The 15,899-nt window shown below is 41.4% G+C and overlaps 1 protein-coding gene across 4 annotated transcripts in view; it reads right to left on the bottom strand.

The window, feature by feature from the left end:
* ubr3 (ubiquitin protein ligase E3 component n-recognin 3) overlaps nt 1-15,899 on the bottom strand; it is a 323,662-nt gene that overhangs the window by 186,731 nt on the left and 121,032 nt on the right. For all 4 annotated transcript variants that reach the window (XM_067987503.1, XM_067987502.1, XM_067987501.1 and 1 more), the window contains one exon: nt 10,564-10,652. In XM_067987503.1, coding sequence (XP_067843604.1) covers nt 10,564-10,652 — 89 coding nt within the window. The remainder of the gene's footprint in view (nt 1-10,563; nt 10,653-15,899) is intronic.

The raw sequence follows: 15,899 nt of genomic DNA on the forward strand, positions 1-15,899 counted from the left end.
CTTCATATCTGGAAACTTTGGTACGTGGGAAAATCTAGGAAATACTACAAGTTTTGCAATACTTATCTTAACTTATCGAATTATATTGTAATCTGTCTAAGTGCTTGTTTTTGTTTTTAAAGAATATTCTGCCACCATTGTTACCAATGCCTGCTTACAATTTCTTGACTGTTTAAAAAATCCAAAGCTGAACATGAAGTTATCACAAATAATAAATACATCCAAATTGTCCAATATTTAGCATTGAAGATTTCTGTCAGTTGCTTTGCTGTATTTAATTAGTTTTGTATGTGATCCCTAGATAACAATTTTATGTCTGTTAGAGGCCAAAAGCTAGGTAAAGATGTGAGAACATTGCTGAATACAGTACAAGTCTCTAATTGCAAAGAACATTTTCCCTTACTAAACAGTGTGTGTCAAGGTGGCTCCCTGGAGGCAGAACAACTATTAGTACTTTGATATCTTCTGCCCCAACCCTTCACCTCATTTCCCAAAAGACAGTAGAAACTAATTTATTTTTCTAACTAGGCTCAGCAGCCTGAGGTGATGTCACCTTGCTTGTAAAAAAAACACCATCTTTGTTCTTACTTGCCTGAGGTACTTCTATTTCAAGGACTATGCAATAACATTTGAAACACCTCCTATTGAGAAACACTTAAGAATTTTTGAAACTCGCAGTTGGTGTCAGTTGGATGTCAAATAATCTTGATCAGGACCATCAAATAAAGGTAATTTAATATTTCCACAACTTAGATGCAAAAATCTAACTCAAATTAATATTTTCTCATAGTTTTACACAACAATCCAAAGTGGTGAATACAATAAGAAGAGCAAGGAAAATATTCCAACATATTCTCAGACTCCACTTATAGTATCCTCCATAGACCATCTAAAGTAAATCACTTGTGATATGCATGAGTAGAAGTATAGTTGTAGAAGTTACTATAATTGGAACGTTAAAGAAATCCACAACCGATAAGTGACAAGTTAAGAATCGCACCTTGTAACTCCAGTGTTTTGACTTCCTCCCTCCAAGAAGTAGCTCAATCCTGCCCAACCTTGATCATGAGTGTCTCTTAAAATCTAAGAACGAGCATCTAACCCCCCCCCACCCCAAGTGTATCCTCCACTTACCTAAACATTCAAATAAAAACCCTAACATCTCAATTTGAGAGCTTTTTTAAAAAAAAACTCATTCCCTTTCAGTACTTCCTATCTGTCCAACCTACATAGATAGAGAATGAACTTTCATATTGCAACATTCCAATCATAAATTTCTGAAATTATGCCCTCCTGTTTTCCCTCCCAGGGTTAGAACTTTGTGTTACTATTTTACAAAATGGCATTGAGGATCTAATTAGACAACAGGCAATGTTTGCTGACAACCAACTAAAGAGATATGGAAACCATAACATTACAAAAGGCAAGAGATGGAAGTAACTTTAAAAAGGCTAGTGGATCTCCCATGGTGAGCAAGAGGAGATGCTGTTTTAAAACATGACTAAGACTAGACATCAACTGTCCCTCCCATTCCCACCAGTCAGACGCTAATGCTCATCCCCCTTCCTCTCTTTTTCCTCCAGCACCACACTCCAAAGCCTTTCTTCACCCCCCCACAACATGTTATCATTCCCTCTGTATTCTCAGCCATCATTCAACAGGGGGTCGGTCCCTCCCTCCCTCCCTCCCTCCGTCCGTCCGTCCCCCACAAAGTTAACCAACAGGGTCTTTCTGTCTCCCTCCCCGGTCCCCATATCAGCATCTCTCTTGTCTTCCCATTCCCCAAGCTGCAGAGTGTCTGAAATCAGTGTTTAGATTTTCAGGATTATTGTAGCTCAATAGTCATTAAAAGCCAGCCCAAAAGTAGTTCAAAAATATTCATCAATCAAAACAAAACATATAAACAACAACTTGCATTTATATTGCGCCTTTAAAGTAATAAAATGTCCCATGGCACTTCACAGGAGCATTATCCGAGCCACATAAGGAGCTTTTAGCGCAGGTGACCAAAAGCTTGGCCAAAGAGGTAGGTTTTAAGGAGTATCGTAAAGGAGGAGAGCGCGGTAGAGAGGCAGAGAGGTTTAGGGAGGGAATTCCAGAGCTTAGGCCTAGGCAGCTGAAGGCATGGCCGTCAATGGTGGAGCGATTAAAATAGAGAATGCACAAGAGGCAAGAATTGGAGGAGCGCACAGATCTCAGAGGGTTGTAGGGCTGGAAGAGGTTACAGACAGAACAGGTGCAGAAAATAATCAATAAGGCTAATGGAATGCTGGCCTTTATATCTAGAGGACTAGAGTACAAGGGGGCAGAAGTTATGCTGCAGCTATACAAAACCCTGGCTGGACCGCACCCGGAGTAGTGACAGCAGTTTTTGGGCACCGCACCTTCGGAAGGACATATTGGCCTTGGAGGCAGAGCAGCGTAGGTTTACTAGAATGATACCCTCACTTCAAGGGTTAAGTTACGAGGAGAGATTACACAAATTGGGGTTGTAAAGTTTCGACGGTTAAGGGGTGATCTGATCAACGTTTATAAGATATTAAGGGGAACAGATAGGGTGGATAGAGAGAAACTATTTCCGCTGGTTGGGGATTCTAGGAGTAGGGGGCACAGTCTAAAAATTAGAGCCAGACCTTTCAGGAGTGACATTAGAAAACACTTCTACACACAAAGGGTGGTAGACGTTGGGAACTCTCTTCCACAAACATCAATTGATGCTAGCTCAATTGCTAGTTTTAAATCGGAGATAGATAGCTTTTTGGCAACCAAAGGTATTAAGGAATATGGGCCAAAGGCAGGTATATGGAGTTAGATCACAGATCAGCCATGATCTTATCAAATGGCGGAGTGGGCTCGAGGGGCTGAATGGCCTACTCCTGTTCCTATGCTCCTATGATCCAGAGATAGGGAGGGGTGAGGCCATGGAGGGATTTGAAAACAAGAGTAAGAATTTTAAAATCGAGGTGTTCCTGGACCAGGAGCCAATGAGGGTCAGCGAGGACAGGGGTGATGGGTGAACGGGACTTGGTGCAAGTTAGGAAACAGGCAGCAGAGTTTTGGATGAGCTCAAGTTTATGGAGGGTGGAAGATGGGAGGCCGGCCAGGAGAGCATTGGGATAGTCAAGTCTAGAGGTAACAAAGGCATGGATGAGCGTTTCAGAAGCAGATGAGCTGAGGCAGGGGCGGAGACAGGCGGTGTTACGAAGGTGGAAGTAGGCGGTCTTGGTGATGGAGCGGATATGTGGTTGGAAGCTCAACATGGGGTCAAATAGGATGCCACGGTTGTGAGCGGTATGGTTCAGCCTCAGAGAGTAGCCAGGGAGAGGGATGGAGTCGGTGGCTAGGGAACGGAATTTGTGGTGGTTCCCAATATTTACTTGGAGGAAACCTTTGCTCATCCAGTACTGGATGTCAGACAAGCAGTGTGACAAATTAGAGACAGTGGAGGGGTCGAGGGAGGCGGTGGTGAGGTTGAGCTGGGTGTCGTCAGCGTACATGTGGAACCCGATGTGTTTTTGGATGATGTCGCTGAGGGGCAGCATATAGATGAGTAATAGGAGGGGGCCAAGGATAGATCCTTGGGGGGCTTCAAAGGTAACAGTGCGGGAGTGGGAAGAGAAGCTATTTGCAGGCGGTTCTCTGGCTACGACCCGATAGGCAAGCATAGAACCAGGCGAGTGCAGTACCACCCAGCTGGATGACAGAGGAGAGGCATTGGAGGAGGATGGTGACAAATGTATGCTGATTGCACAACACAATTTTATCTAATAAATATACAGTGCTAATGTTAGAAAATGTATATATTTCTTCCAGTAACAATATAGTCACTATAGATTTTCTCTGATTTCTGTATTCTAAATTCCTTGCAGTCTAAATCTCACCCATGGAGCTGAGCCACCAAGACTGGGTTGCTTACTGGAGGGAGGATGAGGGGTAGTAGAGGTAAAGCTGACCCAAGTGGTCTTCGAGCCACTACTGGCAGCGAATCAGGAAGCAGCATTGCTGGAGAGCCCAGGTGTAAGCCACCTCACCTCTCAGGAAAACCAAGACCAGGGGGAATAATTTTAAAATGAAGGGGCCGAAAATTAAAAATGTCCTCCTCAACGAAAGAATGCATTAATTAAATCATGGTTTTCAAAAGGGAACTGGGATAAGTACTTGAAAGAAAAAAATTTGCAGAGCTACGTGGATAGGGCAGGGGAGCGGGACTAGCTGAATTGCTCTTGCAGAGAGCCAGCATGGACTCGATGGGCCAAATGGCCTCCTTCCGTGCTGTAACCTTTCTATGATTCTATAAATATGGTTTCTCGATTTTCCCTCCATCCCTGTATCTCTAGAGTTTCTGCAATATATTCTTCATCTCTCCGAGTCTCCTTTTCCACCTGTCCCATTGTAATTTCTGTAACATTTTCTCCATCTCTCTCTGTAGTTGCTATAATATTGTTTCCTACTATCACTGGATGTCTGGTTCTCTGCAGTTTCCATAATATTTATCTTTCCCTTTTTTGTAAAATTTGCTCCCTCTTTCACTGGGTGTCACAATAAAAACATAAGAAATAGGAGCAGGCCACATGGCCCCTCGAGCCTGCTCCACCATCCAATCAGATCATGGCTGATCTTGACCTCAATTCCACTTACCTGCCCAATCCCATATCCCTTGATTCCCCTAGAGTCCAGAAATCGGTTTATCTCAGCCTTGAATATATTCAATGACTCAGCATCCACAGCCCTCTGGGGAGAATTACAAAGATTCACAACCCTCTGAAGAAATTCCTCCTCTTCTCAGTCTAAAATGGCCGACCCCTTATCCTGAGACTATTGTTCTAGTTCTAGACTCTCCAGCCATGGGAAATAACCTCTCAGCATCTACCCTGTCAAGCCCCCTCAGAATCTTATATGTTTCAATTAGATCACCTCTCATTCTTCTAAACTCCAGATAGTATAGGCCCATTCTACTCAACCTCACCTCATAGGACAACCTCTCATTCCTAGAATTAATCGAGTGAACCTTCGCTGCATCGCCTCTAAGGCAAGTATATCCTTCCTTAGATAAGGAGACCAAAACTGTACGCAGTACTCCAGGTGAGGTCTCACCAAAGCCCTGTACAATTGTAGCAAGACTTCCTTACATTTGTACTCCAACCCCCTTGCAATAAAGGCCAATATTCCAGTTGCTTTCCAAATTGCCTGCTGTACCTGCATGACAACTTTTTGTGCTTCATTTACCAGGACACCCAAGTCTCTCTGAACACCAACATTTAATAGTTTCTCACCATTTAAAAAATATTCTGTTTTTCTATTCTTCCTACCAAAGTGAATAACCTCACATTTCCCTACATTATACTCCATCGGCCACCTTCCTGCTTACTCACTTAATCTGTCTATATCCCTTTGCAGGATCTGTGTCCTCACAGCATACTTTCCCACCTAGCTTTGTAGCAAACTTGGATATATTAGACTCGGTCCCTTCATCTAAGTCATTAATATAGATTGTAAATAGCTGAGGCCCAAGCATCGATGCTTGAGGCACCCCACTAGTTATAGCCTGCCAACCTGAAAATAACCCGTTTTCTGTCCGTTAACCAATCCTCTATCCATGCTAATATGTTACCCCCAACCCCATGAGCCTTACCTTGTGTAACAACCTTTTATGTGGCACCTTATCAAAAGCCTTTTGAAAATCCAACATAATACATCCACTGGTTCCCCTTTATCTACCCTGCTCGTTACATCCTCAAAAAACACTAACAGGTTTGTCAAACTTGATTTCCCTTTCATAAAACTCTGCCTAATCATGTTATGATTTTCTAAGTGTCCTGTTATCACTTCCTTAATAATGGATTCCAACATTTTCCGGACGACTGATGTGAGGCTAACTGGCCTGTAGCTCCCTGGTTTCTCTCTCTCTCCTTTCTTGAATAGCAGGGTCACATTTGCTACCTTCCAATCCACTGGGACTGTTCTAGAATCTAGGGAATTTTGGAAATCATAACCAATGCATCCACTATCTCTGCAGTCACTCTTTTAGAGCCCTCGGATGTAGGCCATCCCGACCAGGAGAATTATCAGCTTTTAGTCCCATTAGTTTCTCAAGTACTTTTCCTCTACTGATATTAATTACTTTAAGTTCCACACTCTCATTAGACCCTTGGTTCCCCACTATTTCTGGTATGCTTTTTGTGTCTTCTACTGTAAAGACAGATGCAAAATATTTGTTTAACACATCTGCCATTTCCTTATTCCCCATTATAATTTCTCCTGTCTCAGCCTCCAAGGGACCAACGTTTACTTTTGCTACTCTTCCTTTTTACATACTTGTAGAAACTTACAATCAGTTTTTATATTTCTTGCTAGTTTACTTTCATATTCTATTTTCTCTCTTTTTAACAATTTTTTAGTCGTCCTTTGCTGGTTTCTAAAACTCTCCCATTCTTCAGTCTTACTACTCTTCTTGGCAACATTATAGGCCTCTTCTTTTAATCTAATACTATCCTTAGCTTCTTTAGTCAGATCACTTTTCTCGTGGTGCTTTTATTTCTCAATGGAATGTATATTTTGAGAATACTGAAATATTTCTTTAAATGTTTGCCATTGCTTTTCAACCGTCATACCCTTTAATTTGGTTTCCCAATCTACCTTAGTCATCTCACCCCTCACAGCTATGTAATTGGCTTTATTTAAGTTTAAGACTCTAGTTTCTGACTTAACTACGTCACTCTCAAACTCAATGTGAAATTCTATTCTATTATGATCACTCTTCCCCAGAGGATCTCTTACTGAGAGATTACTAATTAACCCGTCTCATTACTTAATACAAGATCTAAAATAGCCTGCTCCCTGGTTGGTTCCATGACATATTGCCCTAGGAAACTGTCTCGAATGCATTCCATGAACTCGTCCTCCAAACTACCTTTGCCAATTTGATTTGTCCAGTCTATATGAAGATTAAAAAGTCCCCCACGATTACCGCGTTACCTTTGTTACAAGCTCCTATTATTTCATGATTAATACTATATTCAACAGTATTGCTACTATTGCAATACAGTTTAAACTTATGTAATAATAGTATCGGTAGGAGTGACCACCGCACAGTCCTCGTGGAGACGAAGACCCATCTTTGCACTGAGGACACCATCCAACGTGTTGTGTGGCACTATCACCGTGCGAAATGGGATAGATTCTAGCAGCTAGAACAGATCTAGCAGCTCAAAACTGGGCATCCATGAGGCACTGGCGGCCATCAGCAGCAGAATTGTATTCCAGCACAATCTGTAACCTCATGGCCCGGCATATTCCTCACTCTACCATTACCAACGAGCCAGGGGATCAACCCTGGTTCAATGAGGAGTGTAAAAGAGGATGCCAGAAGCAGCACCAGGTGTACCTAAAAATGAGGTGCCAACCTGGTGAAGCTACAACTCAGGATTACATGCATGCTCAACAGCGAAAGCAACATGCTATTGACAGAGCTAAGAGATTCCACAACCAACGGATCAGATCAAAGCTCTGCAGTCCTGCCACATCCAGTCGTGAATGGTGGTGGACAATTAAACAACCAACAGGAGGAGGAAGCTCTGTTAACATCCCCATCCTCAATGATGACGAAGTCCAGCACGTGAGTGCAAAAGGCAAGGCTGAAGCGTTTGCAACCATCTTCAGCCAGAAGTGCCAAGTGGATGATCCATCTCGGCCTCCTACCGATATCCCCACCATCACAGAAGCCAGTCTTCAGCCAATTCGATTCACTCCACGTGATATCAAGAAACGGCTGAGTGCACTGGATACAGCAAAGGCTATGGGCCCCGACAACATCCCGGCTGTAGTGCTGAAGATCTGTGCTCCAGAACTAGCTGCGCCTCTAGCCAAGCTGTTCCAGTAGCTACAACACTGGCATCTACCCGACAATGTGGAAAATTGCCCAGGTATGTCCTGTCCACAAGAAGCAGGATAAATCCAATCCGGCTAATTACCCCATCAGTCTACTCTCAATCATCAGCAAAGTGATGGAAGGTGTCGTCGACAGTGCTATCAAGCGGCACTTACTCACCAATAACCTAATCACCGATGCTCAGTTTGGGTTCCGCCAGGACCACTCTGCTCCAGACCTCATTACAGCCTTGGTCCAAACATGGACAAAAGAGCTGAATTCCAGAGGTGAGGTGAGAGTGACTGCCCTTGACATCAAGGCAGCATCTGATCGAGTGTGGCACCAAGGAGCCCTAGTAAAATTGAAGTCAATGGGAATCAGGGGGAAAACTCTCCAGTGGCTGGAATCATACCTAGCACAAAGGAAGATGGTAGTGGTTGTTGGAGGCCAATAATTTCAGTCCCAGGGCATTGCTGCAGCAGTTCCTCAGGGCAGTGTCCTAGGTCCAACCATCTTCAGCTGCTTCATCAATGACCTTCCCTCCATCATAAGGTCAGAAATGAAGATGTTCGCTGATGATTGTACAGTGTTCAGTTCCATTTGCAACCCCTCAAATAATAAAGCAGTCCGAGCCCGCATGCAGCAAGACCTGGACAACATCCAGGCTTGGGCTCATAAGTGGCAAGTAACAGTCACGCCAGACAAGTGCCAGGCAATGACCATCTCCAACAAGAGAGAGTCTATCCACCTCCCTTGACATTCAACGGCATTACCATCACCGAATCCCCCACCATCAACATCCTGGGGGTCACCATTGACCAGAGACTTAACTGGACCAGCCATATAAATACTGTGGCTACAAGAGCAAGTCAGAGGCTGGGTATTCTGCGGCGAGTGACTCACCTCCTGACTCCCCAAAGCCTTTCCACCATCTACAAGGCACAAGTCAGGAGTGTGATGGAATACTCTCCACTTGCCTGGATGAGTGCAGCTCCAACAACTCAAGCAGCTCGACACCATCCAGGACAAAGCAGCCCCCTTGATTGGCACCCCATCCACCACCCTAAACATTCACTCCCTTCACCACCGGCGCACTGTGGCTGCAGTGTGTACCATCCACAGGATGCACTGCAGAAATTCGCCAAGGCTTCTTCGACAGCACCTCCCAAACCCGCGACCTCTACCACCTAGAAGGACAAGAGCAGCAGATACATAGGAACACCACCACCTGCATGTTCCCCTCCAAGTCTCACACCATCCCAACTTCGAGATCTATTGCTATTCCTTCATCATCGCTTGGTCAAAATCCTGGAACTCCCTTCCTAACAGCACTGTGGGAGAACCTTCACCACACGGACTGCAGCAGTTCAAGAAGGCGGCTCACCACCACCTTCTCGAAGGCAATTAGGGATGGGCAATAAATGCCAGCCTCGTCAGCGACGCCCACATCCCATGAGCGAATAAAAAAATATATAAAATACGTGTCCAAGTAGTAGTTCTTCATAGCTCATTGTTCCTTCAGCCTATTTGTGAGATCCAGGATCGAGCCGTGCGGTGGATTTGGGCTAAAAGGGAAGCAACTGCAGGGAGAGATAGCTCTGACTTGTCACAGTGTATCTTGCCGGGGGGGGGAGGGGGAGTCTGCCCTCTCTGTAAAATGCAAGATGAACAAAATCCATATCTATACCGTACATATCCATACATTACATCTTTCATTATTTATCCCTAAGCATGCAGTTTTGCGATCCTACCAAATCAGAAATCAATGTTTTCTATCGATTAAATCTCTTAATATTTATTGTAATAAGCCCTTCTTAACCAAATATTTACCCAACTTTTTTTTAAAAAACACTGCTAAACTGACACAGCATTGTGTACTTTTACAGAAAGCCTATTCCACATATCTGCTACTCTGTGGGGAACTGGCTTTCTCTGTGATCAAGTTGTACTTGAGCTTCAAGAATTTTGTACTCAAACTTCTAGTCCTGCATGCACAGTCCAAGTTGAATAACCTACTTGTATCTATATTATCCATTCTTCTCAGCGCTTTCAAAACCTGAACCGTTACTTAATCTAATTATCCAGTGAAATCAATTTCAGTCTGAACCTCTTTTCATAACTTGGAGCTGTAAATCCCAGAATCACCCTTGGCACTCTTCTCTAAATTCTCTGCAACACATTATTGCCCTTTGAAGATAAGGAACTCACTGTTTACAAAATTCAAATGTAGCCTCACTAATGATCTGTGCAAAGTTATAATAAATCACTTATGCCCAAATACCCTCCAGATGCACCTCAGTACATAACTGACCTCACTGATATAAGGCATTACATTGATTGGATACTTCACACAGATTTGATACTTTCAGTACTTAGTGAACAATCACACCCAACTCCTTTTCTATATCTGCTAATGTACATTCCTTCATCATTTATCTTCTGCAATAGTCAGAAATTTACCTCTAATCATATTAAAATCCAACTTCTATTCAGTAGACTAAATTTGTCCAAATATTTTTTTTTAAATGCCTTCAGTCTCCCTTACACAACATCCATCACAAAAGCAACTAGGGAACAGTTGGGTAATTCACAATGCATTAGAATATGATGGACTGCCATATTCAACTGTATAGTAATATTGTGATACAATGGTCTCCAACTGGGCAAATATTTCACTTAAATATATAAAAGCTTACCAATGTCCATTGCTGTTTCCATGAAACTTTTTTGTCTTGAAGCAAATTCAGCAAGCAACTTCTGTTGTCTCTCTCTGGCTTTCTGACGTCTGTATAAAGAAATCATCAAATCAAAATAAAACCATCGTTGGCAAAAGGCACATAAAGAAATTAATTTCTATTGAAAATTCAGCAGATTTACTATGACTTATTAAGAATTTCGTCCTGCAGTAAAAAAGATTTTAGCACAATGCAGAAAGATTCCAGTTTTCAAATATAGGGCACCACATTCAGATACTGAGGAACTGAAGAAAAATATAGCAACTGGACATTCTTTCAAAACATTATGTACTTACAACTATTTTTTAAAATATCAGTGTACTCTGTTCGAAAAAACAAATTATTGATGAATGCCTCAGACTTTATACATAATTCTTTCTGTAAAATGGATAAATACTGGTCAGGTTTATCAACAATTAATGGAACATATTTTATTACACCAGAAATAAGATTGGGAGATTTTATTCCACAGTTCAACAATTCAATAGATCGGTAGGTAGGTAGTTAGGTAGAAGAAAGAAAGGAAGAAATAAATAAAACAAGTGCCTTTGTATAGTGGATTCACATCCTCAGGACATCCCAAAATGCTTTGCAGCCATTGAATTACTTTTGAAGTGTAGTCACTGTCATAATGTAGACACATGTGGCAGCCAATTTGCACACAGCAAGATCCCACAAACAGCAATGAGATAAACCACAAATAGCAATGAGATAAATGACAGATCATCTGTTTTAATGTGTTGGATGAAGGATGAATTTTGGCAAGGACACCGGGAGAACTTCCCTGCTTTCTTCAAATAATGCTGTGAGATCGTTTACGTCCATGTGACAGGGCAGACAGGACCTTGGTTTGAAGTTTCATCTGAAAGACGGTGCTTCTGCCAGTGCAGCATTCCTGACTCAGAGGCAAGAGTGCTAACACTGAGCCAAGGCTGACACTTAGCTTAATACTAGTTTTTTTTATAAACAACTTATCTGTTCAGCAACTAAATAGGACCATACAATATTCTAGGTCAGATGCTAGATTAACTGATGGTATATCAAACACAGATAAAAAATAGTTTCCTTCTTCAGTATCAGATCTAAAATATTTTATGCTCAATCTCAGCGAGGTGTTATACTTTTATCCAAGGTATATTTTCTTCCCTGACATCTCGAAATAGAAATGTTTGTAGTCAATATTCAAGTTAGAAACTAAACATGAATCAGAACAATTCCTTCAGGGTCAGGACGCCCCTTTGTGATTAGATCAGTACTCCTGTCCAATAGTTACTAACTGATACTTATGAGTTCAAATTATTTCTCAATTCTTTTATCTGAATAAAAGCCAATTATATTGGTCAGTTCACAATTATCAAAGATGATGCTGATCACTTACCTGCCATTCTTTCCATTTGTGGTCAGATGTCAGCCTTGGCTCAGTGGTAGCATTCTCACCTCTGAGTCAGAAGGTCGTGAGTTCATGTCCCATTCCAGCAACTGAGCACAAAAATCTAGGCCGACACTCCCAGTGCAGTACTGAGGAAGTGCTGCACTGTCTGAGGTGCCGTCTTTCGGATGAGATGTTAAACCGTGGCCCTATCTGCCCTCTCAGGTGGAAGTAAAAGGTCCCATGGTACTATTTTGAAGAGGTGGGGGAGTTCTCCCCAGTGTCCTGGCCAATATTTATCCCTCAACCAACATCACTAAAACAGATTATCTGGTTATTATCTCATTGCTGTTTGTGGGACCTTGCTGTGCGCAAATTGGCTGCCTCGTTTCCTACGTTACAAGTGACTACACTTCAAAAGTACTTAATTGGCTGTAAAACGCTTTGAGACATCATGAAAGGCGCTATATAAATGCAAGTCTTTCTTTTTGGGAGAATAGGCACAATCAATATGAATGTTCCTCCACCTCTCCTTTGTGCATTTTCGAGGCTACAGGTCTGTATACCTATTAGAGCATTTAATGATTTAGATAAAATAAATTTTATTTAGAAGTGGACACAGCCCACAGATTGAATATTAGGTGGTGTTAATTTACTCAATTTTAGATTGCAGCACAACTGCAAAATCTGTTACAGATTTAATAAATAAATAAATATTGAAGTATAGTGTCATCTAACAGCAATATATTGAAGAGTTACAGATAATTCCTTTTAAGCAACTTATCAATTAAGATACTGATTTAAAATTAAGCAATTTTGCTAACTATTAGAATTTCAGCTCAGATCCAAGCTACAATTTTTCAAAATATTTTATAGATTTATTACTACCAGAAATGAATTACAGGAGCTCCCTTGATGGCTCAAAAAATTTATCGAGTGAGTAACAGAGCCACACAAACCAGCATGTTCCAGGTTGAATTTCCGGGCTGTGCTGAGTTATTGAAGAAGTGATAACCCAACTGAACTATTAAAAGCCCAAAGAAGTGTAATATCTTTACAGCCAAAAGATATTTGACAAACTTCCACACAAAAGACTATTAATTCAGCTCAAAACTGTGGAAATTCAGGGTAAAGCTTGGGAACGGATAAGAAATTGGCTGAAGGGTAGGAAACAAGTACTTCCTATAGTAGTCATTTCGGGATGGCTGAGGGGTGGCGTGGAAGAGTACTGAATGTGGTGCCCCAGGGCTTGATGCTGGGACTACTACTGCTCCTCATTTACATAAATTACTTGGATTCAAGCACTTAAAGTAAACTGGTCAAGTTTGCAGAGAAGACCAAGATAGGAATGGCAATGGAATCAGAGAAGGCAGTTTAGAAATTACAGAATGAGTTAGACAAAACATAGCAGATTAAATTTAATGCAGACAAGTGTAAAGTACTGCACAATGGAAAAATGGGCCACATGCATACTCCATGAATGGCGTTGAAATAGCTACGGATGTAGTTGAGAGTGCTAGAAGTCTTCGTAGACTCAACACATCCAGTGAAAAGCAGCAATCAACAAAGCCAATAGAAGGAAGCAGCATATAGCCAAAACAGTATAAAATAAGTCATTGGAGAAGTCGCAATTAAACTACAGTGCTCTGGTCAGACTGCACCATGAGTACTGTGTTCAGATACAAAGAACACCTTCAGGCGCTGGAGGCAGTTCAGGGAAGAACAACAATGCGATCGCTAATATCAAGAGGTCTGAGCTACAAAGAAAGGAAGAAACTTGGGCTATTCAACCTGTAAGGGAAGATTCTATGAGGTGATCTTAGAAGTATTTAAGATAGTTAACAGAATGGAAAAGGTAAATCCAAAATATTACTTCAAATTGCATGAGTAGGAAATGGGACGGTGACATTTCGGGATTTTTGATCATTTATTTCTTCAGCGAAAGGAGTTAGGATTATATTTAAGTGTTGTATTTAAAAATAAGTGAATTTGCACAGGTTAAAAAAGGCTACAGAAATTGAAGATATGTGATAAAACCAGGTTGTTGAATGTCACAGTTTACAGTCTATTTCAAACTAATAAAGAAAATGGTCAATTATCTGATCCCAGGCCTATTATACAGGATGGCTTGCATTCATTTTGAGATCAGGAATGTATTCTTGAAACCTGCACTTGAGAGGAGGAAAGATAGCCAGTTTTACTGACAGGCCTACTGGTGAATCACTAAAAGAGGAAGTCACAGTCACAGCCCTCCCACTGGGCTGGGAACACAAAGGAAAGGAAAAGGGGCTGCGAGGGGCAGTCTTTGGCTTGTCGCGGGAAGAGAAAGTACAGGAGATCAGTTTTTACTGCTGGAAGTTGTCTAGAAAGAAAGAAAACGCCAAAAACAAGTTGGCCCACGAAAAGGACATGGCACGTGATTTATTATTTTCTCCCATTTTTCAAGAGGGTAGGGGGAGCAGATTGAGTGACAGAAGTGGAATTTGCTTTGCTTTGACTGTTACTCTGTATGTTTTCTTACTGTCTGTAAAATAAAGTAGCTTAAGTATTCATATCTGGTCTCGTCTAATCTGCCTTTGGAAGGATTGAAGAAATGCATGCAAAGACACAGTATGCAGTTCAGATCACAAAGGGGTCCTATTGTTACATCCTTGGGTTTCACCATCATATAATTAGACATTAGGTAGTATGGACACACTTCTTAAAGTAAGACATTCAGACCACTTTTGGGAGTGACCAGCGCCACTGTACTCGAGAATGTCTACGGCAGATCCAAAACTTGTGACAGAGGCACAGGTTCAAATTAGTTATAAATTTCGGACTAATATCAGAAAATTCTTCTTCACACAAGAATGAACACTACACGAAGTAGACTTCCAGATATAGTAGAGGCAAAAACCATGGAATTATTTAAGGAACAATTGCACCCATGGAACTCAATCCTAAAAAGGAGAGAGTATAAAATTGGCATGGGGAAATAAAATTGCATTTCAGAAAAGCTTGTTTTAGTGCAATACTCTTGAGCTTTTAGAGATGCCCACAGATTCAACATTTTACTATTTTCCAATCAGACCAAGTATGTTCCTTGAGCTTTTCTTTTGTTGAAGAAATGCTTAATCACTATGGTCATATCATATATATCATATCACAATTTAAGTACAGCAAGTATAGCAACATATTGATAACCCCAATCAGGAAGACAATTGGAAAGATTTGGACTTTGGCTCATTAGATACATCCTTAAACAATAAAAGTCAATTTTTTAAAAATTATATTCAGCTTATAAAATTCCAACATCATTGACTGTAATTCACTAATTTACTCGACCTAATAAAATGCCATTGGATTATTATCCATACTATCTAATATTTATTAATCTAACATTACTAGCATGTCTGTATTTTAGCATGGTGACAATATTCTTACATTCCAAACCAAAACATCAATGCTGAAATGTGGGAAGTACGCTAATTTTATAGACGCACAGACATGACCGACCTTTCACAAACCCATGATAACACTCTCTGATCAACTGATACTTGTCCAAGTGTTCAGTCTTGCTGTTTCTGATGAAAGATTCCAGTAACTTCCCCACAACTGACATTGAACTGACAGGTCTGTAGTTACCTGGTTTGTCTCTTCCCCCCTTCGCTCCCCCCCACCAACCTTCTTAAATAATTGCAATCTAAAGACACAATTCCTGAATCTAGAAAGCTTTGGAAAATTACGAGTAATGCACCTGCAATTTCCTCAAGCCCCTCCCATTCACACAAAAAGCTGGATCACCAATACACCAAAATAGAGATCACCATACACAAAAAATCCATGCCCTATAGAGAATGGTCTGCTTCCTCTACCTACCAACCATCTTCACCTGCATTTTTCTCCTCCTCCTCCTCCTCCTCCTCCTCCTCCTCCTCCTCCTCCT

Source organism: Heptranchias perlo, chromosome 7 (genome assembly GCF_035084215.1).
Source record: "Heptranchias perlo isolate sHepPer1 chromosome 7, sHepPer1.hap1, whole genome shotgun sequence".
NCBI classification, from domain to species: domain Eukaryota; kingdom Metazoa; phylum Chordata; class Chondrichthyes; order Hexanchiformes; family Hexanchidae; genus Heptranchias; species Heptranchias perlo.